Source organism: Macaca fascicularis, chromosome 5 (assembly GCF_037993035.2).
Source record: "Macaca fascicularis isolate 582-1 chromosome 5, T2T-MFA8v1.1".
NCBI lineage: Eukaryota > Metazoa > Chordata > Mammalia > Primates > Cercopithecidae > Macaca > Macaca fascicularis.
Window position 1 is genome coordinate 170,358,651 of NC_088379.1, and position 27,271 is coordinate 170,385,921.

The window sequence follows — 27,271 nt, forward strand, 5'->3', positions numbered from 1 at the left end:
TTGAAAAGAGAGTAAGAGACCCATAAAGAAAATCACAGTATTTCCTACCCTCGATGCTGAGATATGTGATGAATATATCTATCTGTTGATAGAGCTGTTTAGGTTTTTGTTTATTTGTTTGGGTTTCATGCAATTTCATGTAAAATTTTTCTGTTAATTTTTTGTTATTTAATTATCTTCCCAGAAAAGAAATTCTTTTTTTAAAATTTATTTATCTTTTCCTGAGTTGTTAAGCAGTTAGATAATTATTTTAAGTATATATTTTTTGATACACAGGATGATTTTTATCAGTAAACTTGAAATCAGCTGTTTATTTTGGTCGCAAAGAAATATTTTAATAATGCTTTTGACAAGATATCTCAAACCATCCGAATAGAGAATCTTAAATAGTTGTAAAAGAATCATGAACTTATTAGCAAAAATAATGAAGTTCAGTATAACATTTCAGTTGACATTTTGAGATGGTAGATAATGTTTACTTGGGGCACACATGAAATTAAAGGTGATTCGCTAGCATTTAGTAACTGTCTTTATTTCTTCATTTAAGCCAGATGTTTTATATTTTATTTAGCAAAACATCTTAATATTATTTTTAGTTTGGAGTGTTTGTAGAATATTTAAATTAACATTAAAAAATTCCTAAGGGAAGGGACAGGTGAAATACCAGTACAAACAAAAACTGTTATAAAATCAGAAATGTCAAGATTTTGAGGGGGCTACTGTGTATCTGTTTAATTATCTACTTGATCTTATCTGCAATTTTGTCTTTGATTTTATTACTCTTCTTCATTGGGAAGAAAAAAATTCTCTAAAGGTCCTATCTCAGTCCCTGAAGAAATAAATATGAAAGAGTAGCAGAAGATGGATGAGATTGAGTGGGAGGTGAAATTAGAATGGTTGCAATCAGTAAAAATCTTGAAAGTACTTTAGTGAGAGAACCATAAGCAAAATATGATAGTGCATATCCTATAAGATCCATGATTACTCATAATTTATTTACAAGTACATTAAAAATGTAAAACCATGCATAATTATTTAATGCATAATTAAAATTTAAATATTGAATTTGAAAGTGGGACAAGCAATACACTTTCCTGTCATCTGAACAGTTCTGGAGTATCGTAGGATTATTTCAGGTCTGATAATATTCCGTCATCTTCCTGTGTCTAACATCAGATTTAATACACACAGTAGATATTTTTTGATCATACAGTTTAGTATTTATAATGAGTCTTAGAGCTGAAGCCACATAGCAGCCTTGAAAATTATGCTGTATGCCTTTGAATGGGTGGGCACTCAAGTAGGTTGGCGTAAGAAAAAGCACTCAAGTTTTTGTTGTCGTTGTTTTTAATTACTTTAAGAGTCAGTTTCCTTTGTTCTCTCTTTCTTTCCCTTATTCTTGATTTTGGAGGTTCCAAATAGCCTTTCTCCACTCAAAGAGTGGTTCCTAGGCCTGCAGGATAGCATGGTCCACTGACTAGCCGCATGGCATCCCTGGGGAGCTTATTACAGCTACAGGCTCTCAGGCCCTACTCCAGATCTGCCGAATTGGAATCTGCATTTTAATAGGGTCTTCAGTTGCTTCACATGACGTCCAAGTTTGAGAAGCTCTGCCACATGGGATAGGTCTGAATCAGGCCGATATTATTGTCTATATTCCCGGAAGGATTACTTAATTGTCCAAACTTGTTTGGGTTCTGTAGTTTTTTGAATGATCCCAGGGGCTCCTGATATTCCTGTTGGAAGTTTCTAAGTCTCCAACAGGGAAGATCATCTATATTATTGTTATCAGTATGAGTAACAATAATGGGTGATATGATTTCCATTTATTAGCTACCCACTAGTGGGGCATGATGCAGAATGTCTCATCTGTGTATTTCACCTATAATCCTCTCAACAACTCAACAGAAGAGGTTTTTATTTATTTATTTATTTATTTATTTATTTATTTATTTACTTGATATGGAGTCTCGCTCTGTCACCCAGGCTGGAGTGCAGTAGTGCGATCTCTGCTCACTGCAAACTCCATCTCCCAGGTTCAAGTGATTCTTCTGCCTCAGCCTCCTGAGTAGCTGGGATTACAGGCACATGCCACCACACCTGGCCAATTTTTGAATTTTTAGTAGAGACGGGGTTTCGCCATGTTGGTCAGGCTGGTCTTGAACTCCTGACCTCTCCCAAAGTGCTAGGATTACAGGCGTGAGCCACCATGCCCAGCCCAGAAGAGGTTTTAATAAGACAGTTTACAGAAAAGGAAACTGAGGCTAGAGGTTATTTGTTCAAGGTTAAATATACAATGTTAGTCCTGAAATGAAACCTAAGTTTGTCTCCCCTAAGCCATGTACCACCCCCCAGCTCCCGTTTTTGTTTTTTTAAACAATACTATATTGCTGCCATGTCACTTTGGTCCTCTGCAGTAAGGAAGGGCATATAAAAGTGCCCTGTTTGTCTGGGATCAGAAAACAAGCCTGTGTAGGCTCAGAGAGACAAATATGGCATGTTCTCACATATATGCAAGAGCTAAAGTGAATCTCACAGAAGGAGACAGCAGAATGATAGATACTAGAGGTTGGGAAGGGAAGGTGGGAATGAGGAGAAGTTAGTCAATGAACACAGTTAGCTAGAAGAAATAAGTTCTAATATTCAACACTACCGTAGGTAAATTATTTTTAATAATTTATTGTGCATTTCAAAATAGCTAGAAGAGAAGAATTACAACGTTTCCAGCACAAAGAAAAGATAAATGTTTGAGGTGATGAATATCCTGGTTACCCAAATTCGATCATTGCATATTGTATACATGTATCAAAATATCACATGTATGTATAATTATATATTTATGTACAACTATGATATACTAATAAAAAAGAAAAGAAACCTGTGTATAGGCATATGCTGATATTTATTGTGGCTCTTATTTCTGCTTTCAGATTCTGACTTATAAATGTCTAGAATAAGGCTCCTTAAATTTGTAAAATCTTTGTACATTTTTGTGATTTGTTTCTTGTTTTTTTTTTTTTTTTTTTTTTTTTTTCCCAAATGTAGGGGAAGATCGTTCATTGTTTTGTTTAAATTGAATTTTCAAAAAAGGCCATGACCCACAAATTGTTAAGAGCCATCCCCCAACACCCCGTACCTTCATGGCCCTCAGCTGTTGAAATTCCCACCAGTCTGCTGGCATCCTTGCATCCCTCCCAATTACTAGATTTTCCCAGTGCCTTCTTCCCAAACCATTCCTTCTCAATCCTGCCCTGGCATCAGAATCACCTCTAGACCCTGTACAGAATACAGCTGCTCAGGCCCCTTCTCAAACCTGAAGTATGACCTTGGGAATGGGGCTCAGAAAGCTGTATGTTTAAGAAGCTCCACAAATGATTCTGACCCAGAGTGCTATCAGTCAGCACAACTTCCTTTCTTCCTTCCTTCTTTGCTTCCTTCCTTCCTTCCTTTCTCTTTTCCTTCCTTCCTTCCTTCCTTCCTTCCTTCCTTCCTTCCTTCCTCTCTTTTCCTTCCTTCCTCTCTCTTTTCTTTCCTTCCTTCCTTCCTCTCTCTTTTCTTTCCTTCCTTCCTTCCTTCCTTCCTTCCTCTTTTCCTTCCCTTCCTCCCTTCCTTCCTTCCTTCCTCTCTCTTTTCCTTCCTTCCTTCCTCTCTCTTTTCCTTCCTGCCTTCCTCTCTCTTTTCTTTCCTTCCTTCCTTCCTTCCTTCCTCTTTCTTTTCCTTCCCTTCCTTCCCTTCCTTCCTTCCTTCCTTCCTTCCTTCCTTCCTTCCTTCCTTCCTTCCTCTTTCTTTTCCTTCCCTTCCTTCCCTCCCTTCCTCCCTCCCTTCCTTCCTTCCTTCCTTCCTTCCTTCCTTCCTTCCTTCCTTCCTTCCTTCCTCTTTCTTTTCCCTCCCTCCCTCCCTCCCTCCCTCCCTCCCTCCCTCCCTCCCTCCCTCCCTTCCTTCCTTCCTTCCTTCCTTCCTTCCTTCCTTCCTTCCTTCCTTCCTTCCTTCCTTCCTTCCTTCCTTCCTTCTTCCTCTCTTCTTCTCTTTCTTTCTTTGTTTTTTGATGGAGTCTCACTCTGTCGCCCAGGCTGGAGTGCAGTGGTGCCATCTCAGCTCACCACAACCTCCACCTCCTGGGTTCAAGTGGTTCTCCTGCCTCAGCCTCCTGAGTAGCTGGGACTACAAGCATGTGCCACCATACCTGGCTAATTTTTTGTATTTTTAGTAGACACAGGGTTTCACCATGTTAGTAAGGAGACCAGCCTGACCTCGTGATCTGCCCACCTCGGCCTCCCAAAGTGCTAGGATTACAGGCATGAGCCACCGCGCCTGGCCAATTTTCTTTCCTTCCTTCCTTCCTTCCTTCCTTCCTTCCTTCCTTCCTTCCTTCCTTCCTTCCTTCCTTCCTTCCTTCCTTCCTTCCTTCCTTCCTTCCTTCCCTCTCTTTCTCTCTTTCTTTCCTGTCACTCTGTAACCCAGGCTGACTGCAGTGGCATGATCATGTCTCACTACAGTCTCAACCTCCCAGGCTCAAGTGATCCTCCCACCTCAGGCTGCTGAGTAGCTGGAACCACAGGCATGCACCACTATGCCCAGCTAATTTTTAAATTTTTTGTAGAGACAAGGTTTCACCATGTTGCCCCAGGTTGGTCTCAAACTCCTAGGCTCAAGTGATCCTCTCACCTTGGTTTCCCAAAGTGCTGAGATTACAGGCATGAGCCACCACACTCAGTTTCAATTTTCTTTACAAACTTTGAACAAAAGGAGATTCTTCATGAATGTCTTCTTGTGGAATGGTCTCCTGGAGGGAGACCCAGAGTAGCCCAGTCCTCCCACAAGGGACTCATCATCATCTAGATCTGGCTTTCCTGGTAAGATCCTAACTAAAGAAAGAGAGGTGAGCAAAGGAAAAGAAGGTATTTCCACCTTCACTAGTTTATAAAAAATAATGTCAGAGTTTCAATATTTATAGAAATCCCCTCACTTTTTGAAATGCGAGTAGTTGATGCCTTCACAAAAGTAAGCTAGAAATTTTATACAAATACCCCATACATAGTGGTGGTGCTGGTAAATGTTTTACAATCAACTCTGATTTGTAGCATTGCCTATTTCCATGGTGTAAATACTCCCACCCTGGTTAATCTGAAGCTTCTAACTTGGCTCACAAATTTCCTGAAAATTAAAAAAGACTCTCATAAGCCAGTAGAAGCCTACTCCATCCCACCACTGCATATGGAGAGTGATTATCTGGGAGAGATGGCTTCTGGATTTCTCCATAGGCGCAGGCATGCAGAATGATTCAGAGAGCCCCATTTGCTTCTTTATTCTCCTTCAAAAGATTCTATTGTGTGGCCTACTCCTTCTGAAATCAGTGCATGTTCAACACCACAAGTCTTTCATGATGATGTTGAAAAAAATAACATCCTGAAGATGTTTTGACAAATTAATTTGACTTTTGAATTATTTTCCTTTTGAGAGAATAGTAAAATGTTCCAAAGGTCTCCTGGGAAGAGATTGTTCAAATAAGTTTTTATATTGTTGATTTAGTTTTAGGTAGTTAATGCTACTACCTCTGTATCTGAGGGTTAGTAAATTGGCGTTTTCCTCCTTCATTTATCTGTGTCTGCTAGAACTGTTTGACATTCTCCACCCACACAGGTTCTGATGACATTACTTTTACTCATTGTGTATTTACCTTTGAAAGGATGAGCTATTCATTCATGGGCATAAAGAGCAATGACTGCGGAAATGGACTAGTGTTTTTCCATTAATTTTTGTAATCATGTCTTACTTCACTATGATGATCTACAGTTTTCTCTTTGTTCCAGAGAACTATCAAAATTGTCACTGACATTTATTGACAACCGTGATTTGTATAGGAGAGTTTTAGAAACTTGAATACCAGTCGTTTGTCAAGCAAGATATAGCTCCTGCTTCTCTAGAATCAGGGGATGTTTAAGCGGTTATCTAGTCCAACCTTCACAGCTTGTCTCTGAGGTATCTTTTGGCTTCTGTGGGAATTAATGACTTCTACGACTGTAGATTTGTCTGGAGTTTTGCAGAACAAACCAAATCCTTCCCCACATAAGAACCTTGGAAAACTTGGAGAACTTTCAATCTTTGGAAACTTGATGCTGCCCCCTAAACTTTTCTTCTCAACCTATGAAATGAACTTCTCATGGAAATTATTTTCCAAAGTAGATATACAAAGCACAATAAAATACATTAATGAGAGAATCAGCTAAATCGATTCACTTGAATCATAGTCGCTGCCACAAGCCAGGTACATTCTGTTTTCTTTCCATTGCCTCTAGGGTCACTTCATTTACCTCTGTTTTGTGCTTAACTTCTTAAACAAATGTATCTTCCCAATTTATCTTATTTTATTTGATAAGAATATTAGTGAAAGACAGCAGAATCTTTTAAGAGAGTTATCTAAGATAACTAGAAGCTAATAGTTCTAAAAGATGCTTCAAGGTCCAAAAACCCTCTTCAGTAAATAAATGCGCAAAGGCATTTTGATAAGCATTTGCTGTAGCCAATAACTATTATAGCACTTTAAAAAATAATTACTGATCTTTTTGGTGATAAATATCTACAGAAAGATTTCAAATCATGAAACTAAATCATTAAAACAATCTCTACCTCGTCTGATTTGTATATTAAAACTTCTCTGTGCTCACTTAACAATGTTCTTAAACAAGTCAAAGGTTTTTATTTTTTCATTTTTTTTTTTTGAGACGGAGTGTTGCTCTGTTACCCAGGCTGGAGTGGAGTGGCATGATCTCAGCTCACTGCAACCTCTGCCTCCTCATTTCAAGCGATTCTCCTGCCTCAGCCTCTCAAGTAGCTGGGATTACAGGCACCCGCCACCACACCTAGCTAATTTTTGTATTTTTAGTAGAGACAGGGTTTCGCTATGTTGGCCAGGCTGGTCTGGAACTCCTGACCTCAGGTGATCCACCTGCTTTGGCCTCCCAAAGTGCTGGGATTACAGGCATGAGCCAACGTGCCTGGCCACAAGTCAAAGGTTTTTCTGCATCTGAAGGTTTTCATAGGTAGCTTCTTCTTGGATGGTAATAATAAGGTGTTTTGTGATACTAATTTTAAATTATTAATTTTTGTGAATTTTAAATGATGAATTCCTATTAATGGGAATGGAAATTATATTGCCTTTTTATTGTGAAGGTAGTCTTGTAGGGTAGGACTGTAGAGAGAGCAGAAGGAATTTTGAATATCTGATATTATTGCTGACAAACATTTTAGAAAAACTATGTAATAGGTTAAAGTAAATTTTCTTCATTGATTTATTATGGCTAATATTTAGGGCAAAGGGTGATATACTCTTGTGAGTCAGTAACTGCTAGGATAACTTATTGAGTCAAAAAAATTTCCCTAGGCCCCTTTTCCTTTCCTTCCCCCTAAGTTGAATTCATAATAATGCAGTGCTTTGGGAAACAATTCTATATTAATACATGCTAAAAAAGCCCCCACAAAATAAAAGCTTCTTTTAATTATCCTAGCATGAAGTGAAACAAAAATAAAAGTAATAGGATAGATGCTAATTTATTCCTTCCTCTCTCTCTTTTTTTCCTTCCTTCCTTCCTTCCTTCCTTCCTTCCTTCCTTCCTTCCTTCCTTCCTTCCTTCCTTCCTTCCTCCCTCCCTCCCTCCCTCCCTCCTTCTCTTCTCTTCTCTTCTCTTCTCTTCTCTTCTCTTCTCTTCTCTTCTCTTCTCTTCTCTTCTCTTCTCTTCTCTTCTCTTCTCCTCCTCCTCCTCCTCCTTCTTCTTCTTTTTCTTTTTCTTTTTCTTTTTCTTTCTTTTTTGACGGAGTCTTGCTCTGTCGCCCAGGCTGGAGTGCAGTGGCGCGATCTCGGCTCACTGCATGCTCCGCCTCCCGAGTTCAAGGGATTCTCCTGCCTCAGCCTCCCCAGTAGCTGGGACTACAGGTGCGGACCACTGCGCCCAGCACATTTTTTTTTTTTTTTTTTTTTTTTTTTTGAGACGGAGTTTCACTCTGTCGCCCAGGCTGGAGTGCAGTGGCGTGATCTCGGCTCACTGCAACCTCCACCTCCCGGGTTTAAGCAATTCTCTGCCTCAGCCTCCTGAGTAGCTGGGATTACAGGCACCCACCACCATGCCTGGCTAATCTTTGTATTTTTAGTAGAGACAGGGTTTCACCATCTTGACCATGCTGGTCTTGAACTCCTGACCTTATGATCCACCCACCACGGCCTCCCAAAGTACTGGGATTACAGGCGTGAGCCACTGTTCCAAGCTGTAGCTTCATTATATTTCTTATAATGTGTTTCAAAATTCTTCAGATTTCTTAGACCTCAGTTTCCCCTTTTGGAGAATCTTTGGAGAAACCAAAAGCCATCTGTCCCAAATAATTGCTTTCCACATGCAGTGGTGGGCTGGAGTAGGCTTTTACTGGCATATGGGAGCCTTTTTTAATTTTCAGGAAATTTGTGAGCCAAGTTGGTAACTTCAAATTGGCCAGGGTGGGAGTATTTACACCATGGAAATAGGCAATGCTACAAATTAGAGCTGAGTGTGAGACATTTATCAGCACACCACTGTATATGGAGTATTTGTAAAAAGTTTGTAGCTTTCTTTTGTAAAGGCATCAAATACTTTCATTTCAGAAAGTTAAGGCATTGCTGCTAATATTGTAACTCTGACATTATTTTATAAACTTGTGAAGCTTCTGTTCTTTTGCTCACCTCTCTTCAATTAGAATCTTAGTAGGAATATTTTAGATGTCATATGTAAGATAACTTTAAAATTATATTAATAGCAAATGCATAATTAATATTACAAAAAGATTCTGTAATATGTCTCTGCAGAATAATTCTGTAATATAGTCCATCTTGACTGCCCATTAAAAACCAGATGAAATGAGATTTAACTTTTTTTTTTTTTTTTCTTGACACAGAGTCTCGCTCTGTCACCCAGGCTGGAGTGCAGTGGCGCGATCTCGGCTCACTGCAAGCTCCGCCTCCCGGGTTCGCACCATTCTCCCGCCTCAGCCTCCCGAGTAGCTGGGACTACAGGCGCCCGCCACCTCGCCCAGCTAGTTTTTTTTGTATTTTTGTAGTAGAGACGGGGTTTCACTGTGTTAGCCAGGATGGTCTTGATCTCCTGACCTCGTGATCCGCCCGTCTCGGCCTCCCAAAGTGCTGGGATTACAGGGTTGAGCCACCACGCCCGGCCGAGATTTAACTTTTAAGATATCATGTTGATTTGGTTGTTTTCTAAATTTCACTCTGAAGGAAGGAAGAAGCAAGAGAGAATATAATGCTTCTATACTCTGTCATTTCTTTTGCAACCATTTTTTGTTCCTTTGCCTTTTCTTGGTTTCGTTTTCCCCCTTCTTTCTTTACTTTTTCCTCGTTTCTTTTGTAAAGGAGTAATCTGTTTTTATAACCATACTACCCCCTCGTGTTGTTTACTGGACCCCTGGAGAGTTGCATTTCCTTTAGGAATATGCCCAGCATTTTTAGGCTGCTAAAATGTGCTAAAACATGAGCCAATTAATGATGTTCTTATTGACCAGGTCTAGGAAACTTCTAGGATCCAGTTTCTGCAAGAATGATTTACGGGCTATAATAGGTTAGAATGTCAAACAAGGGGAAACAATTAGTAGCACTAATGGTTTAACCCCGGGTTTATCACTGAGGGAGGATCATTGATGAAATGGCCCATCTGTTCCAAAGATGTTTCCAACTTGGTTGCATAGCAGTTTGTAAATCAAATCAGTGCAGTGATTGTGAGGCTTATATAGCCATTTGTTTGTCTATTTTTCAAAATCACTGCTTTTGTGTACATTTTATCATGATATCTTTGAAAAATGGGGTTTTACCTGTGGAAATTACACTATCGTTATTCAGCATTATGTTCAGTTTATTACATGTACCAGGAACACATATTTTGAAATTGTCACCAGCTCCAAGAATTATGTAATCAGTGAGTTAAATATGTAACTTCCAAATGAATTAGTGGACCTATATTTTGGCAAAAATTTGTTGTTGGAGGAAGAATAGATTCATCCCAGAGTGAGTTTCTTCTCTATTTTCAGGGTAAAAGATGGAGAATTCTGTTACTATAATCAGCTTCTTTCTTAAAATACCCTTAACCTACTTTTTTTCCCTCTAAATAATGATGCTCCACTTCTTACGTAAATTTCACAATTTACAACCCACATTCACATTTGTTATTTCATTTCCCATTGGGTATTTTCCCTCTGCTGTTTCCTTCCTGTAGAAAGGCCGTTGAATAATTGGCTCTAAGATTTGAAAGGGGTCTTCAGATTATCTGTTCAATGACTGTGCCTAGTGATCAGCCTGTCTGTTATTTCCAAAAGGAGAAGAAAACATTAGATAGGTAGACAGACTGATCATGGGGTCAAATAACATAGTGAAAGTAAATTTTATTTTCGTAGGAATGGAAGACAATATTATTTTTTACTTTTGTCTGTGTATTTGATCATTTATTTCATGCTCACCCTACTGACCTGTGGTCTTCTGTTTCAGTGGCTTTCTGGTCACTTTAAGGCGTAAATTCCTTTTACCATTTGGGAAAATTGCTAACTTGCCTCCAGCTTCAGATTTCACCCACATGGATATAGTTTCTGGGGTGTAAAAGAGTAACATTTTATTGTTGAGGCAAGACACTTCTTTAAAGCTGCCTTTTTACTGATTTAGTTATTTCAAATCATATTAATACAAATTGGGGCAAATTAAGAGTTACAAGTCTGGACTTAAAATCATCTGCCTGCTCTGGTTTGGAAATTTATGCAACTATTTCTGCCTTAATTAAAACTGTGGATATTTTTAAAGCTTAGAATTTATTCTTATCTTATTGTGACAACAACGCAAATCCAACCAGGTACATTAATTGTTCTGTGATACAGATGGAAAAAGATAGAAACTCGGCCTAGCCAGGCTAGATTTGGTTTGTGAGTTGATCGTCTTTTAATAATGGCTCGATTGATGATTGTGTGCCACGTGAAGTAACTGGAATGCTGGATGGTTACATGAAATTGTGGGAAAACTGACACAATGGGGAAAAGGTGCTTGCTGAGCCTATGAACTGCAACCTGTGCAAATATGATGATTCCTCAATTGCAACTTCAGGAACTCAGGATTACTGTGTAAAAAGGAAAATGAATTAATGAAGAAAATAAGATGAATGTAAAAACTACCATCCCTAATGTCCTGAGGGTAGTGCTTCTCCCCGTCTTCTCCGCTCCCCTACCCCGTTGCTAGGAGAAAGATGAGTTAACTCACAGGGACGTGTACATTACCAGCCGGATCCACGTACCTGGCAGCTGCAACGTGTTAAACCTGTAGTTTGTTCTTCCATGTATACACTATAAACAGGAAGGCAAACGTCATCCATTTACACAGAAAAGAAAATTGATGATGAAAAACTCACTGCTTTGCTTAAAAAAAGTCTAAGGTAAAGAATGTGTTGACTCAGAGAGGGCCATTCAACATCGAAAGTCTTCAATTTTATTGCTATTTCTGTATTAAGGATCCTGAAAGCAAAATTTCTTCAGAATCTGTTGTTTAGACTTTACAACAAAAATAGCCTTGGGGAGCTGCTCGCCTGGAGACGTTTTGTGGTGACCATGGAGATTAATCTTCTTGATGGGAAATCGGCTGTTCACAATACTGCTTCCTTCATTCCCAAAGAAGAGTTTCCATTCCTACCAGGGGATGTTGGCTAGAGCAACGAGCCATTGAGGCCTCCTGATATTCCATCCGGGGTGCAGCCTCCTTGAAGCTGCCTCAAGCCCCCTTCAGTTACTCCTTTATTCCCTTCACTGTTCCAGAGGGTTTTCAAGCGTCTGCAGCTGCACCTCTGTCTCAAGGGCCAGGTCTACTGTCAGCCTCGCCGCTGCAAGGATGGGATTGAAAAGCAAGACCATTCATTTACTCATTCATTCACAAATTTATTGAACTGATATTTAAGCTCAGAATTTATTCTTTCCTCATTCTCACAAGAATGCAAATCCCTACTACATTCCAGACTCTAGGTGGGGGCACAGGTGACACACTACTGAGCTGAAATAGATCCCATCCCAGGACTAATAGACCTTACAGTCTGGGCGAGAGAGGGGTTAATCAAATAACTACATTGATGAATGTATATTTTCAAACTGAGGTATTAAAAATAACAAACCCAGCCTGGGCAACATGACAAAACCTCATCTCTACAAAACAATTAGTTGGGCATGGTGGTGCACACCCATAGTCCTAGCTACTCCGGAGGCTGATGTGGGAGGATCACCTGAGCCCGGGGGTTCAAGGCTGCAGTGAGCCATGATTGTGCCACTGCACTCTAGCCTGGGTGACAGAGTGAGTCTCTGCCTCAAAAAAAAAAAAAAAAAAAAAAAAAAGAAAAGAAAAGAAAAAAGAAAAATAACAAAGGAACTGGACCTAGACTAAAGATACTCCAAGGAAGCCGTATTTAGCCATACTTAGAAGGCTTTGCAGGTAAAATGTGTGAATATGTGAAGCAGAGAGCATTATAGGCATGAGTCCCGTGGCTGAAAGAAGGACGGCTGAAACACAGGAGGGAAAGGCCGGTGCCTCAGGAGGCGAGAGGCACCACGCCAAACCACGTGGAGGTTCAAGATCTTGTAAAGAATTTCGGTCTTTATCATGAAAGCAAAGGGGAAGTTACTGATGGGTTCTTAGGTGGAGGTGACCTGAGGAGGGTTGTGTTTTAAAAAGAAAGCCTTGGCTTTGGGAGGGAAAAGAGCTGGAGAGATGCCAGAGGGGTGGGAGGAACATTCCGGTTTGGAACCTCAAAGCAGTTTAGTTACATATCCAACATTCCTTCACCGTTGCCTCACTCCTGAACACTGTCCATTGCATGTCTGAGTCTTCCTCCAGACTCTACATTCCTTCAGTTTAGGAATGCTGACATATTTGCTTTTGGATCCCATGTAGTGTCTGACCCTGGGATTTGCACGTATGTCCAGCAAATGCTGTCTTTAAACAATGCGGCTCTTCCCCATCTCACAAGTCATGTCAGTTGGCGTAAAGGAACATAGCTCTTCTGTATTCCAGTGATAAGATTATATAGTGATCTAATTTATTCCTGAGGACAGACGGGGTTAGAGATACACTTGCCTTTTCTTTTGCTGTCATCTGTGTCTTGCATTTTATTTCCATACATTAATATCTTCAATATAATGATCTTTGTTGTCCTGTCTTCATGTCAACCTAAAGCATTGTTATTGTCATTATCGTTACTACCTCCTCACAAATATATAGATATATTGGGGGAGGTTTTTGCTGAGAGAAATCTGCAGATTTGAAAAGAAACCATGTCACACATTTCTGAGTCTGAAAATCAGGAGTTACAAACATAAATGAGTAAAGCAGCAGTAGGGAATGGCGCAGCCTGTAGCAGAACTAGAGGGAGCATGCTCTATCCCAAAGCATTCACATTCGAACACAAATATACTGTGCTAGCTAAACCAGACATCTGGGGGCAAATGTGGCTTAGTAACTATGGGTTTGTTGTTTCTTCTTTAATTGATTAAAAAAAAGATTTAAATACAGAGAATTTATAAAAATTTTCAGTGTAATTAGGGGTTGTGGGCCAAGCTTTATTGAGTGACGTGAAGCCTCAAAGTTGTTTTGGGGAAGGGAGCAGGACCAAAATGCCTCCTTAGTGCAACTTTTTCAAAAAAACCTTGTGAAGCCGGCTTCTAATATTCCTCTGGCTACTTGCTCTCTCTCTCTCTAATGGGCTGCTGCAGTTTCTCCTGTGCCTCAGTCAAATGAATACATCGCATAAATGAAGGTATAAACTGCGTAAGTTTACAGAAAGGAAGAAGGTTATTATTACCTTTGAAATCAGAAGCCAAGAAAACATCTCACACATCCTCATCTCTTCTCTTACTTTCTGGGCAAGTCCCTAGGGGGGACTAATTTTATTAGAGACTCTCCCTCAAAGTAAAAACTGAGGGGGGTATAAATAGCCCTGATCCTGCTCCCACCTGATCCTTAGATTAAGATTAGCGGAAGCTCAGGCTGAGAGGTCACCACAAGAATGTAGTTTTCTGGGGTGAATAGTCACTTAAATCAGACACTCAGGACTCTCATGCAAAGAATGTTTAGTTAACATATTTCCAGGAGAAACATGATTCCAACTTCTTATACCAAGAACCAACAGCCTTAGCGATTTTGTAGAAGGGAGAATCCTTTCCATTGCAGAAATTGGGCCCGTGGGATGGATGAAGCAGAAATGAGCAGAACAACAGGATTAATTGAGATCATTTTGCCGCTACGTTCTGCAATTTTATTACTCCTCCTAAAATGCAATGGAGAGTCTCTCAAACTGGCAACGGTGACTTTTGTTAGTATTCTGAGCCCTTCAGCAAAATATATCCTCTTTGGGCTGATTTATACCATGAGGATAATAGAAATATATCCCTTACACATTTTAGTGGGCTGTTGTGAAGAGAAAATTAGATTATGTATGGCAAGGAACTTCACAATGACAAGATAATGTGTTGTAATAATAATATTAAAGATAATTATAGGAAACACATAGCACTTGCTATTTGCCAGGCACTGTTCTAAGCATTTACATTCATTGTTTTATTTAGTTCTGATAATAACCTTCCGTTTGGGCTAGAATCTATTGTTATCTCTAATTTTTAGATGGAAAAACAAAGCCACAGAGAACTGAAGTAACTTGCCCAATCCCAGACAGTAAGAATTGGTACTAGGATTTGCACCCATGCAGTCTGGCTCCTCTTAATCACTATGATTTAGGAATAAAAACAAAAAAACAAAAACATAGACTTTTAAGTAAACCAAAAGACTAGCATTTGAATCCTGGCTTCACAGGCCATATAACTATGGAGACAGTCTTCTTAAGCAGTCTTAAGTCTGCTTAAGTGTTTGGTCAGGATTAAATGAGAAAACATGCAAAGCGTATTGTTTAATAGGAGGCACATAGTGTATTATTATTATTAGTTATTGTGGGTGAGATGGTATATTAGTCTTGTCAGACTGCCATAGCAAAATATCCACAGACTGGCTGGCTTAAACAACAGAAATTTATTTTCTGACAGTCCTGTAGGCTAGAAGTTCAAGACCAAGGTGGCAGCAGGGTTGGTTTCTGGTGAGGCCTCTCTTCCCGGCTTGCAGGCGGCAGCCTTCTCACTGTGCTCTCATATGGCCTTTCCTCTGTGCAGAGGAGAGAAAGAGGGCTCTGGTGTCTCTTCCTCTTTTCATAAAGATGACAGTCCTATTGGATTAGAGCTCCACCCTTATAACTTAATTTAACCCTAATTACCTCCTTAATACAGTCACATTGGATGTTAGACCTTCAACATATTAATTTTGGGTGAATACAATTCAGTCCATAACAGGTGGGTAGCTGGGAGGAGAGGAATAGAAGGATAGAAGGGGTATTTTAATGTCTAAGGTAGATTTTTTTTTTTAAAGGCATCGCTGCTGGAGGAAAAAAACCATCTGATATTCATAATACATTTGTAGGTATACAATGTATTTGGCACTGTATGTCATAGAAAACATCTCCAAACTATCTATTGTTAATCTTTCAGGTGAGCCTGAATTTAAATACATTGGGAATATGCATGGGAATGAGGCTGTTGGACGGGAACTGCTCATTTTCTTGGCACAGTACCTATGCAATGAATACCAGAAGGGGAACGAGACAATTGTCAACCTGATCCACAGTACCCGCATTCATATCATGCCTTCCCTGAACCCAGATGGCTTTGAGAAGGCAGCGTCTCAGGTGAGTGCCAGGCAGCTCAGATCAGGCGTGCTTTCTTCATTTTCTGTATGTTTGTACATACATGTTTATCTAAAAATTATGCCCTCGCACAAAGCTTAAAGATGGTGCAGTGGAGGGCATAAGTGATGCATTCATTATTCAACTCACTGGTAAGAAAACAGCTAAGAATGAAAGGGGTGATGGGCAAATTTTTCCAGTAAAGACTGCAAATCAGAAATTGTGTTAAGAAGTTAATGTTCAAATGGTGTTCTGTTTTATGTTTTTCAATAAATTATTATTACACTTTTGTGACTAGCTAAGTTTTCTTTTAAAAATCTACAAATATGAAAAATACTGCTGTTTGTTGAAGAGTAACGCCATGGGTGTATGTGGGTGAGCTAGTGTCACAGCGCCCTCTACTGAATTTAAGGAAGAAATACTTTTGGCCAGAATAATGTTTTACTGATGTTTACTTGATTTTTACATATGCTCAGTAAAGTTAAAAAACAAACAAGCGAAAACCCTATCTCTTAACTAAAAATAATTTAATATATCTTAGCTGTTAGATGAACTGGAAAGTAATACCTTTTTAAGAGAAGATATATGGTGTTTGTTCCTATTTTATTGGACAGGGGTGGGGAACATTATATATGCTGCTTTCTACAGTTTAAAATAATTTTCTTAGTCTATGGGAACATGAGAACACATTCAAGTTAATATTTAGTATGTTTATCTACAGTTAAAAAGATCCAATGACATAGTTTGACATTGTAAGAAACTCAGCGAATTTCTGTAAATAGATATAAAATTGATACGATTTCTAAAGTTTTATGAGAGAAAAATTCTAGTAATATATAAAATTAAATTATTTAAAATTTTAAGGTAATATTCAGAAGTTTTAGACATATAGGCAACAGATTATCATTGCTATTTTCTGTCTTATAGATTTTTATTCCTCGCAGTCTAAGCTTCCATGACTTAAAAAATGTGGAAATATGTCTATATCATGTGATATAATTTAACAGTAAAACAAGAAAATTCACATTATAAAATAAAACAAATATCTTGGAATAATTTTCCAGATTGTACCATTAGATAAATGAAGGGTTTAAACTGGAGAGAAATTCCTCAAACCATAAAGCCCTAGAATTTTGTTCTAAGCTCATATTTTTCCATGAAGACTATAAGAGGGAGACATGTTATTAGTCCATAATGCATGTTAAATTCATTTTAAGCTTCTAATCTTTAGTTATTTATTCTTCTAAATATTTAAAAAATAGGTTGCTGTGATTTACAGAGGCAATGAATATTTTACTTAAATCTAATTATAGAATGATGTGCTTTGAAATAGGTCATTTATAACTAGTGAATATATATTGTGAAATTTGATGATAAATATCTCTTTATTATTTTTAACATTTAAAATATTATTCATCAAACATATTTTCAAAATACCTATAACAAGTACAGTGATGCATCTCTCAATAATGGGGAAGTGTTCTGAGAAATGCAATGTTAGGTGATTTTGTTGTTTTGTGAACATTCTAGAGTGCACCTACATAAACCTGCATGGTGTAGCCTACTACACACCTAGGCTATGTGATATAGCCCACGGTTCCTAGGCTACAAGTCTGTACAGCATGTTACTGTACTGAATACTGTAGACAACCGCAACATACTAGTAACTATTTGTATATCTAAACATAGAAAAGGTACAGTGAAAATACGGCATAAAAGATAAAAACAGTACCCTTGGATAGGGCTCTTACCATAAATGGAGCTGGAAGTTGCTCTGGGTGAGTCAGTGAGTGAGTGGTGAGTGAATGTGAAGGCCTAGGGCACCACTGTACACTACTATAGAATTTATAAACACTGTACACTCAGGCTACACTAAATTTATAAAAAATATTTTTCTTCCTTCAATGATAAATTAAACTTATCTTACTGTAACTTTTTGTTTGTTTGTTTGTTTTGAGATGGAGTCTCACTCTGTCACCAGGTTGGAGTGCAATGGCATGATCTCGGCTCACTGCGCCCTCCGACTTCCTGGTTCAAGCTATTCTCCTGCCTCAGCATTGTATTTTTTAGTAGAGACGGGGTTTCACCATGTTGGCCAGTATGGTCTTGATCTCCTGACCTCGTGATCCACCCGCCTTGGCCTCCCAAAGTGCTGATATTACAGCCGTGAGCCACCGCACCTGGTCACCTTACTGTAACTTTTTTACTTTATAAACTTTTAAACTTTAAAAACCTTTTGGACTCTTTGTAATAACACTTAGCTTGAAACACACAATACATTGTAGAGCCGTCCACAAATCTTTTGTCTTTATATCCTTGTTCTACAAGCTTTTTTTCTATTTTAAAAACTTTTAAGAGTTTCTTAGTTTTTCAACTGTTTTGTTAAAAATGAGACACAGGCTGTGTGCAGTGGTTTCTATCTGTAATACCAGTGCTTTGGGAGGCCCAGAGGAGAGGATTGCTTAAGGCCAGGAGTTTGAGACCATCCTGAGCAACATAGTGAGACCCTGTCTTTAGCAAAAATAAAAAATAAAAACTTAGCCTAGCATGGTTGTGCACACCTGTAGTCCCAGTGCTTTGGGAGGCCAAGGAAGGAGGATCACTTGAACCCAGGAGTTTGAGGTTACAGTTAGCTGTGATTGTGCCATTGCACCCAAGCCTGGGCAACAGAGTGAGACCCTGTCTCTTAGGGAAAAAAAAAAGAAACTAAGATACAAACACGCATATCAGACTAGGCCTACACAGGGTCACGATCATCAAAATGTCACTAGGCAATAGGAATTTTTCACCTCCATTATAATCTTATGGGATCACTGTTGTATAGTCTGTCAGTCGTGGTAAGAAATGTCATGATGCGGCCCATCACTGTACTTTAAATTTGATATCTTCATGTTTATATAAGTAAAGTAGTAAAAATGCTGATATGGGAGGGCATTGTTGAAATAAATAATCTTAATAGTTATTTTAAAGAGCATTGATAGAGACCTTAAATAGAAAGTGACAATAATAATAAGCAACTGATGATTTTTTCTCTTTGACTTTTTTTTTTTTTTAGCCTGGTGAACTCAAAGACTGGTTTGTGGGTCGAAGCAATGCCCAGGGAATAGATCTGAACCGGAACTTTCCAGACCTGGATAGGATAGTGTACGTGAATGAGAAAGAAGGTGGTCCAAATAATCATCTGTTGAAAAATATGAAGAAAATTGTGGATCAAAACACAAAGGTAGTGACCACGGGATAGTCTTCTTGGGTTAATCTCTAGCCTAAGGAAATATGTTCCAATATCTTCATCATCGTGAAGGACAGAGGAGTAACATCACAGCTCATATGGAGTGGTTAACTGTGGCTTTGAAAGTCAAGGCTGGAAGGGCTGGTGCCATGAGATTAGTCCTGGCCCCTAGAATTGGGCCGTAGGTGGAGAGGAGTTGGAGGTGTAGATATAGGGAGGAACCCAGTTGTAGGTTTCTTAGAAAGTCACCATGGCCTTCTCAGAGACCCTTTATTAGCTCATCTGATCAGCTCCTCCTGCCAAATTTACACTGTTGCTCTTTTTCTCTTTTCCAGAACTTTCTCCTCCCTTGCTTTACAAAACTCTACTTTCTCCTACCTCTTCTACTGCCTTTCAAATCACTACTCAGTTTTTTTCCCTGTTTCTTCTACCTGGGCTTAAATGCTGGCCATCTTTGGGGTCTCATCTGATACCTTTATCTGCTTCCCTGGGCTTCCCTCCTTACCTCAACTTTCAGCGTTGTCTGTTACACAAGGTCTCCCAGATCCGTGCCTCTAACTCCAGACTTTCCACAGAGCTTTATGTCTCTGTTTTACTAGCTAACTTGGGTTCCTTTAACTGGTGGAACTTGAAACCTCAAGCTCAGGTTGTCCAGAAACAAATATTTTCCCTTGGAACCACTATTCTTTCATTTATCCCAATCATCAAAGCTTTTGATTTTTCCATCTCTGTCACTCCTCACCAGTTACCACTGCTCAGTGGTTTGATCTCTCTGACACCTCTTCCATTTCCCTTCCTCTGCAAACTCATTCCCCTGCCTCAGCTCAGGCCCCCATGGTCTCCTGCTGTGACTGGCTCAGTGGCCTCTTACTCGTGTTTCATGTCCAGCCTCTCCCAACTCTATTCTATCTTCTCAAATTCTCAATCTTTCAGAGTGATGTTCACACACAAATTATTGCTCTTTTGCTTAAAAAACCTTACCAGCTCTCCACTGCCCAGAAGATAAAGTGAAAACTCAATGTGATGGTTAAGTATGGAGACTCTAGAGGTAGCCACTCTAGAGGTAAATCATGGCTTCATACTTGTTGTGTGAACTTTGTAAAGTTATTTGACCTCTCTGTGCTTCAGATTCTTCATCTGTAATATGGAAGTGATAATATCTACCTCATAGGATAAGGATTGAATGACTTAATACACATAAAATACTTGAGGCCAGGACCTGGAACTTTTATTAACATTTCAGTGTAATTTTTTGGTACTCTCTGTTATGTAGCTGAGGGCTAGGTGGACACATTTACATATGCACTCAACATTTGGTGCATCTTTCAACCAATATTGTTGTCAATTACTTGGAGGAGAAATTGAGCCCATCTTGGAGGAAAGGTGAAGAACTGCTGTCAGCAGCCCTCTGTTCCTTCTCTATTCTTCTGGGTATTTCTGTTCTCATGTGTCCACGACGTCTAGTGTCTTTCCTAAGTGACAGCTCACAAAGTACAATTTCTCCACTTTATTCTAGTCACTGGGTCATTTCAGCGCCCCTTGGTCCCTGGAAGCTGCCAGCTGGTTTATTCCTTAACCTGGCTTTGATACCCTATAGACTTCACTCATACCAACTCCTCTGTGCTCCTAAACATACCATTTTCTAACAATTTTATGTCTTCAGATGAGTTGCTGCTCCAACTATCTAGAATTGTCTTCTCTTTCCTTCCATGCCAATCCCTCTGTGAAGTCATCCTCTACTCTTCAAGACAGATTCCTTTTTTTTTATGTGTTCTTCATCTATACTTCCAGTATGGGCTTATTGTTACATCCAGCTTTATATAGGTTATTAGTTTACACAGCTGTTTTCTCCTTTGATTCTAGAATTTGATCACTTGATTGTAAGAATTATGATTAATATTTGATTATGACACACAGTAGGCTAGGGCCTGTTGTGAATAAACACAATCCAGCTCAGCAAACAAATCATAATATCTGAAAAAGAGGGCCACTGCAAGTAAGCAGCCAGGGATCCACACAAGTGTTCATCATGGGATTGGGATGATGGATAAAGGATCCAGGAGACAGAGAGTCTTAGATTATTGGACTAAACTTTTAAAAACTCCTCAGCCTATATATAGAATTCATTCCAGAAACATGGGCTGAGCCTACAGGTGGGGGCTGGCCTTCATAGTGGTGGCAAATTCATACAGGTCTGCAGCAACCTCAATTCTTGCCTCCTCAGAAGAATTCGACCAAGAAGCATAAGACAGAATGAGAGACTAAAGCAAGTTTTAGAGCAGGAGTGAAAGTTTACTAAAAAGTTAACAGCATGAATGAAAGGAGGTAAAGTACACTTGGAAGAGGGCCAAGCAAGGCAACTTGAGAGATCAAGTGCACTGTTTCTTGTTTGGTTTTTTTTTTTTTTGCTTTATTAAAATACTGAGTTTTATTTCACATGTATATTTTTGTCTCCCCACTATTTCCATGTCTGACCACTGCTACTACTATGTCCTATCATAACATTCCATACATACTTAAAACCAAGCAAAGGGTGGAGTTCCATCTTTAAAAACTAAACAGGCATTTTGGACAACACATTCTTGGCAATGGAACCTGGACAACATTTATCAAACACGGTAGGGAAAGTTCTCACTCTGCATTATAAAAAGGACAGCCAGATATCAACTGTTACAGAAATGAAATAAGACGGAAAATTTTTAACAAATTGTTTAAACTATTTTCTTAAAGAGACTTCCTCCACTGCCAGAGATCTTGAATAGCCTCTTGGTCAGTCATCCGGAAGCAATTCTTCACATAATTGATGAACTTAGCTTACACTTTGGGAAGACAACCAACTTTTTCTATACTTGCTTACATTTTTGCTTTAATGTCTTCTAAGAACTAGGTCCTTTTGGTGTTTTAGGAGTCCTTTCCTGTTTTTTGAAGGATTCTTGTCCTTTTGATCTTGGTGTTGATGATGGTTTTGAGTCTTTTCCATTCTGATTTGACTTTTGTGCATTTTTGGCTGGAGTATCTCATATAGATTTCTTCACTGGTGCTTTTTCTTCAGCTTCCTCCTCATGATCATCTTCATCATCATCATCATCTTCATCATCATCATCATCATCATTATCATCTTCATCAGCAGCAAGTTTTACTTTTTTCTGTGGAACCTTGCTACCATCTCAAAGGGCAGATTGCTTTCCAGATATACTTAAGAGTTTCACATCCTCCTCCTCTTCATCTTCTGACTCCTCATCTTCCTCCACAGCTACTAAGTGCTGTCCACTAATATGCACTGGCCCTGAACCACACTTCAACCTTAAGACCACTGGTGGTGTTATTTCAAAGCCCCCAAGGGAAACCGTTGGCTCTACAGACATTTTCAAAGTTGCCAGTGTTACTTTTATTGGACTGCCTTCGTAATTCATTGCCTCTGCTTCAACAATGTGCAATTCATCCTTTGCACCAGCCCCTAAACTGACCATTCTTAAAGATAACTGGTGCTCATTTTCATCATTATCCACCTTAAAGTGATCATCTTTGTCGGCCTTTAGTTCACAACCGAAAAGATAGTTCTGGGGCCTCAAGGGGGTCATGGCCATGTCCATCGAATCTCCCATCAGGTGGCGGCACACACTTAGGTGGGAGAGAAGGCGGGCGGAGATAAACGAATGCTGCTCCAGAGAACAGCTGCGCAGGATGGAATCACACCAGGGCTCAAGTGCACTGTTTGACCTTTGACTTGGGATTTTATACATTGGCATGTTTCCAAGGGAGTGGGGGGCTTGTGTCTCTTTCCCTCTGATTCTCCTCTTGGGCTGGGCTGTCCACATGCATGGTGGCCTCCCAGCACTTGGTAGGCACTGTATTCACAGTGTGATTACTGAAGTTGTATGCATGCCCACTTGAGTTGTTCTTCCCTTACCAGTTGAGTGTTCCTACAAAGTCACATACCAGTTAATCCCTGCCATTTTGCCTCTTAATATGCTTGAGCCCACTTGCCCAATTCCTGCCATCTTATCAGGAAGCTGATCACCAGTTTTAGGCTTTTCTGTCTGTTGGGGGACTGCCTTTCCCTGGCACCTGCTGCAATGAATTATTATGTTACAGAGGCAGTTTAACAACTGCCTGACTATCACCTGATGGTTGACTGACATTCCTGGTGGTCAGAGGGCCCTCTCTTGCCCTGCTCATGTCTGACTACCTACCTACCACAACATTTTCCCCCTCAAGAGTCCAAGTCCTCAATTACTTGGGGAAAATGGATAAATGTCAGTCTTCTGTAACTGCTTCCTGCTGATAGAGGGGTGGTGGTGGTTGTTTTGTGGGTCTTCACCTCTTGCTAGCTGTCAGGGTAGGATGGCTCCATGGGTTGGTGAAAATAGTATCCAGCCATGCCTGAGGGAGACAGGGGTGGGATTTTGCCTCTGTCATGTCTCATTGATGGGAAGTCTAGGGGTCCTTTGTAGAAGGGTGACTCTTGAATACTGACAGGATGGTATCTTTCACTGAGGATCATCTGGAGCTTGATGGCCTGAAGGCAAGAGGAGACAAATCAGTTTATTAGATTTAGAAGAATGTCATAATGAAATAAAGGGGTGAGGACAACTCCAAAAAATCCCGAGGCTGCCAACATGCTCAGGTAACTGGTGGCTATTGTCATGCCTGCTAAGACTTGAGTGGATGGGCTTACTAGCCAATTCCAATGTATTCCTAGAATTAGAATATTTATCCAGAGTTTTACATTACCTATTCCTCTTGTTTCTTCTGAGCTGCAGCCAGAGATCACTGGTTGGTTCACAGGAATAAGCAGGATTAGTCTAAATTGCAGATAAAAACTCAAAAACAACTGCTGAGAATATAATCTAATACCAAGTTATTATATTATAATCTGTTATGTTCTTGAAATATAACTTTTCTCTCTCCAGTCCTCATTTTTATTAAAAATAAATCATGGTAGGACCAATTTGTTTGCAAAATAAGCTTTGGTCTTATCATACTTGATCTGATTATTTGCATAAAGCACAGCAAGAATAATTATTTGCCATATAAGCTCCTTTTAAAATTGGCTTTGTTGAAACTTCATTCCATAAGGAATCTCAGATAAGACTTCTTAAATGCCTTGAGCCCAGCCATGGGTTTCTGCCGTCAAATACTGGGATGAGTTGGGTAAATTCTTCTCCTCTTGAGGTCCCACGATAACCTAGGGCTCCTAGGCCTTTCAGAAAGTGACATTCTTTACTCCCCATGGATCAGGAACACTGTACAGGGACTGTGTAGACAAGCTATGAGGCCAGTTTTCCCAAGGGGTTTTTATTGGCTCTATAAGTCAAATTTGATTCCTTAAAGTAGAGCATGCCTTTCCAGTCAAACCCTTGGTAAAATAACCAGTTTCTCCAATTGTGCCCTTTTGCAAAAGAAAACAGATTACTATTGTATTTATGCAAATAACTGTATTGCCAAAAGTTAAGAATACTCACAAATAGTTTCCAAATTCTAGAGAAATCAGGTGGAGAGAAATAGGCTCCAAATTTTGTTTACAGGAGTACTTATTTTTAAAAGCTGTAAATAGCTCAAAAGAAAGTTTTATTGACTGAAAAACAAAGGATCAGCAATGTTTTAAGCAAAAAGTCACAAAAGGATTATTTTAGTCTTCTTAATTAGTTCAGTCCATGCAGTTAACTCCTGTTATGCTTGATATTCATGAACACTTCAGCCCTCTATGAGAGTCCTGCAAGTTCTTTCTATATTCTTTAAAGTTATCAGCAACCCACATTCAAGAGTGCCTGCCAGAGTCCTATAGCTGATTATAAAGGCCACCTTTTAAAGAGGATTAAAACAAGACAACAATTGTCTGTGAATGAGAAAAAGTCTTAGGACAGCCATAGTCAAAGACACAGATGCCAAGAAAATTTGTTATCTCTGTGGCACACAATTGTGTAGCATAACAATTATAATTATTACTGATAATATTCTAAGTTATATCAGAATTATAGGAGTTTTGCATAATTTTGGAACACATATAAATAACACATTTATGAAGAGTAGATCAATGCTTTACTAAAACTCTTGTGCTTTTCAATTTATGGAAAAATGGAATAATATTCCTTTAACTTAGCCAATGTGATTATGCACAGATTTTTTTTACAAGATTAATTTTTCACAAACCTTCCACAACTTGCTCAAACCTTCAGTTTTATCCTATCTAACTTAAAAAAATCCTTTAAGTCTCTAAACTAGGCCAAAACAATCCACATTTCCATGCCTTCTTATAATCTTTTACTAAAACCACATTCTACTTTCCTTACATGCCTTGCATATAAAACTTTTCCAGTATTCTCAAGAATATGCTACACTGTTAACTCTTAGCAACTTTTACTTTTTGTGAAAAACATACTAAGTAAGTGATTCTGACTATGTACTAGGTTTGGAGCTTATTATACTAGACAGAAATGCAGAAAAGTTTTGACCCTTTCCAGCATCTAGGGGACATGGCTAACTCTGTATGTCTCCAGGCCTTATGTAGCTTTAAAGGCAGCAAGTTGTTCAGTTAAGAGTCAGAGTAGCAGTTTATGAAGCATTTAGTAGGCCTAATAACCTTTAAAACTGTATAACTTTTTAAAAATAAATTCCCTTTCACAAATCTTTTCACAACTCACACAGACTATCTATGACATGCTTGGACTTTCGGATTTGTCCTAAACATCCCTCTTTTTAACAACCAGTCATTTTACTTTAGGACAAGAATTTACTGCACAAGATCCTTTCTCATATAAAACTTCTGTTCTTTATAATCTTCCTTACCAAAAATACCTTTTTCTCTTTATAACCTTTGAATTAGATTAAAGTCATTTTCCTTCTGTTAGGAAGTTAAGGTCTGTACTGCATGTTGCTGTGTGAGGATTGTGAAGGAGGAGCAGAGAAGAAGGAGGTTATCTGCATATTGTAGAAGTTATCCCCCATCAAGAGATTGCTCAGTTAGATTTTTGCTGGGGCTTGTCTGAATAAATGTGGGCTAGTTCTTTATCCTTGAGGTAGGACTGGCTAGGGTGAAGTTATTTAAGATTTAGGTAGCTTTCTAGGAGAAACAGAGTTATTAGAGGAAAAGATGAATTTAGAGGTTGGGTAAATATTAATCAGGCACCCATCTTGGAAGGCATATTTTTGCCCAGAAGAGAGTGAATCTTTTGGAGGGAGGAGGTGCCATTTGCCCCCATTACCTGGCAGAATTTGGAGGAGAGTTGCTCACATAAGGAGATTAGCATAGAGTAGGCAGCTCTTAAACCCCAAAGGGAAATTTATATTTTACTCCTCCAGGAGTTACTCTTGGCTTTGTCTTTTCGATGACTTGGAAGCCAGCCAGAGCAGAGAACCCCCTCAGCTCAAGGCCATTAGGTGTTGGGATCTTGTCCCAGAACCCTTTGGCCCTCAGGGCATCCAATTTCCAGTAGCTAAGCTGGTGACAGAGGGGGCAAGCTATGCTTGGCTTCTTCTCATTTGTCCCATTGGGGCAGTTTGCCTTTCAGTGGCCTGGCTTCCCACACCAATGGCAGTTACCTGAAGGAGTGTTTTTAGGGCAACCTGGATGGGGGTTGGAGAGCTTATAAAATGCAGCCAATAGTTGAGCATCCCTCTTGTTTCTACATTTTTCCTTCTCCTTATCTCTATCCTCCTTATTCTGCTCTCAGTTATAAAATACTGAGGAGGCTGATTTGAGGATTTCCTGCACAAAGGCACTGAGTTCCAAGGCTGACTTTTGTATTTTCTCCCAGTTCATTTTTAGGCCAAGCCGTATTACAAAGGAAAAATAGTGTTTGTTTTGTTTTGTTGTGTTTTGTTTTATTTAAAGGTTTGGGGGAGTCACACGTTTCCCAGGTTTTGGGAATGCATCTGAGGGGCATATCCCGTGGTATAGAGACATGGTTGCCCACCTGCAAAGAGGGAACAGAGGAGAAAAATAGGAAAAAGGAAAACAAAGGCATCCCCTCTTACTTTCCTGTTATCCTGAATAGGCATCTCCCATTTGTCGTTAGGGTTCTGGAATGAACCAGTCTTACTATGTACCCATTACCTTGGTTCCATCTCATACAATTACCCACTTGAGAACAGAAGAGATGCTGGAGTAAACAGTCTCCATCATCTTATGGTGACTCTTGTAGCAACAAAATGATTATCCCTTTTTTCAGATTTCCTTCCCATGTTCTTTAAGTAGATAAGAAGCCTGTTTTTCAGCCAACTGCCACAAGGTGGCTGGATTTCCCTCCCTTCGAATATGACCTTGAAA

The 27,271-nt window shown here is 39.3% G+C and overlaps 1 protein-coding gene and 1 pseudogene across 1 annotated transcript in view; one reads left to right on the forward strand and one right to left on the reverse strand.

The window, feature by feature from the left end:
• The window catches only part of CPE (carboxypeptidase E), a 122,077-nt gene that overhangs the window by 71,957 nt on the left and 22,849 nt on the right, over positions 1–27,271 (forward strand). Inside the window, exons 2-3 of the mRNA XM_045393027.2 lie at positions 15,580–15,776; positions 18,829–18,996. Of these exons, the coding sequence (XP_045248962.1) occupies positions 15,580–15,776; positions 18,829–18,996 (365 nt within the window). The remainder of the gene's footprint in view (positions 1–15,579; positions 15,777–18,828; positions 18,997–27,271) is intronic.
• On the reverse strand, positions 21,582–22,766 carry LOC102132416 (nucleophosmin pseudogene; annotated as a pseudogene).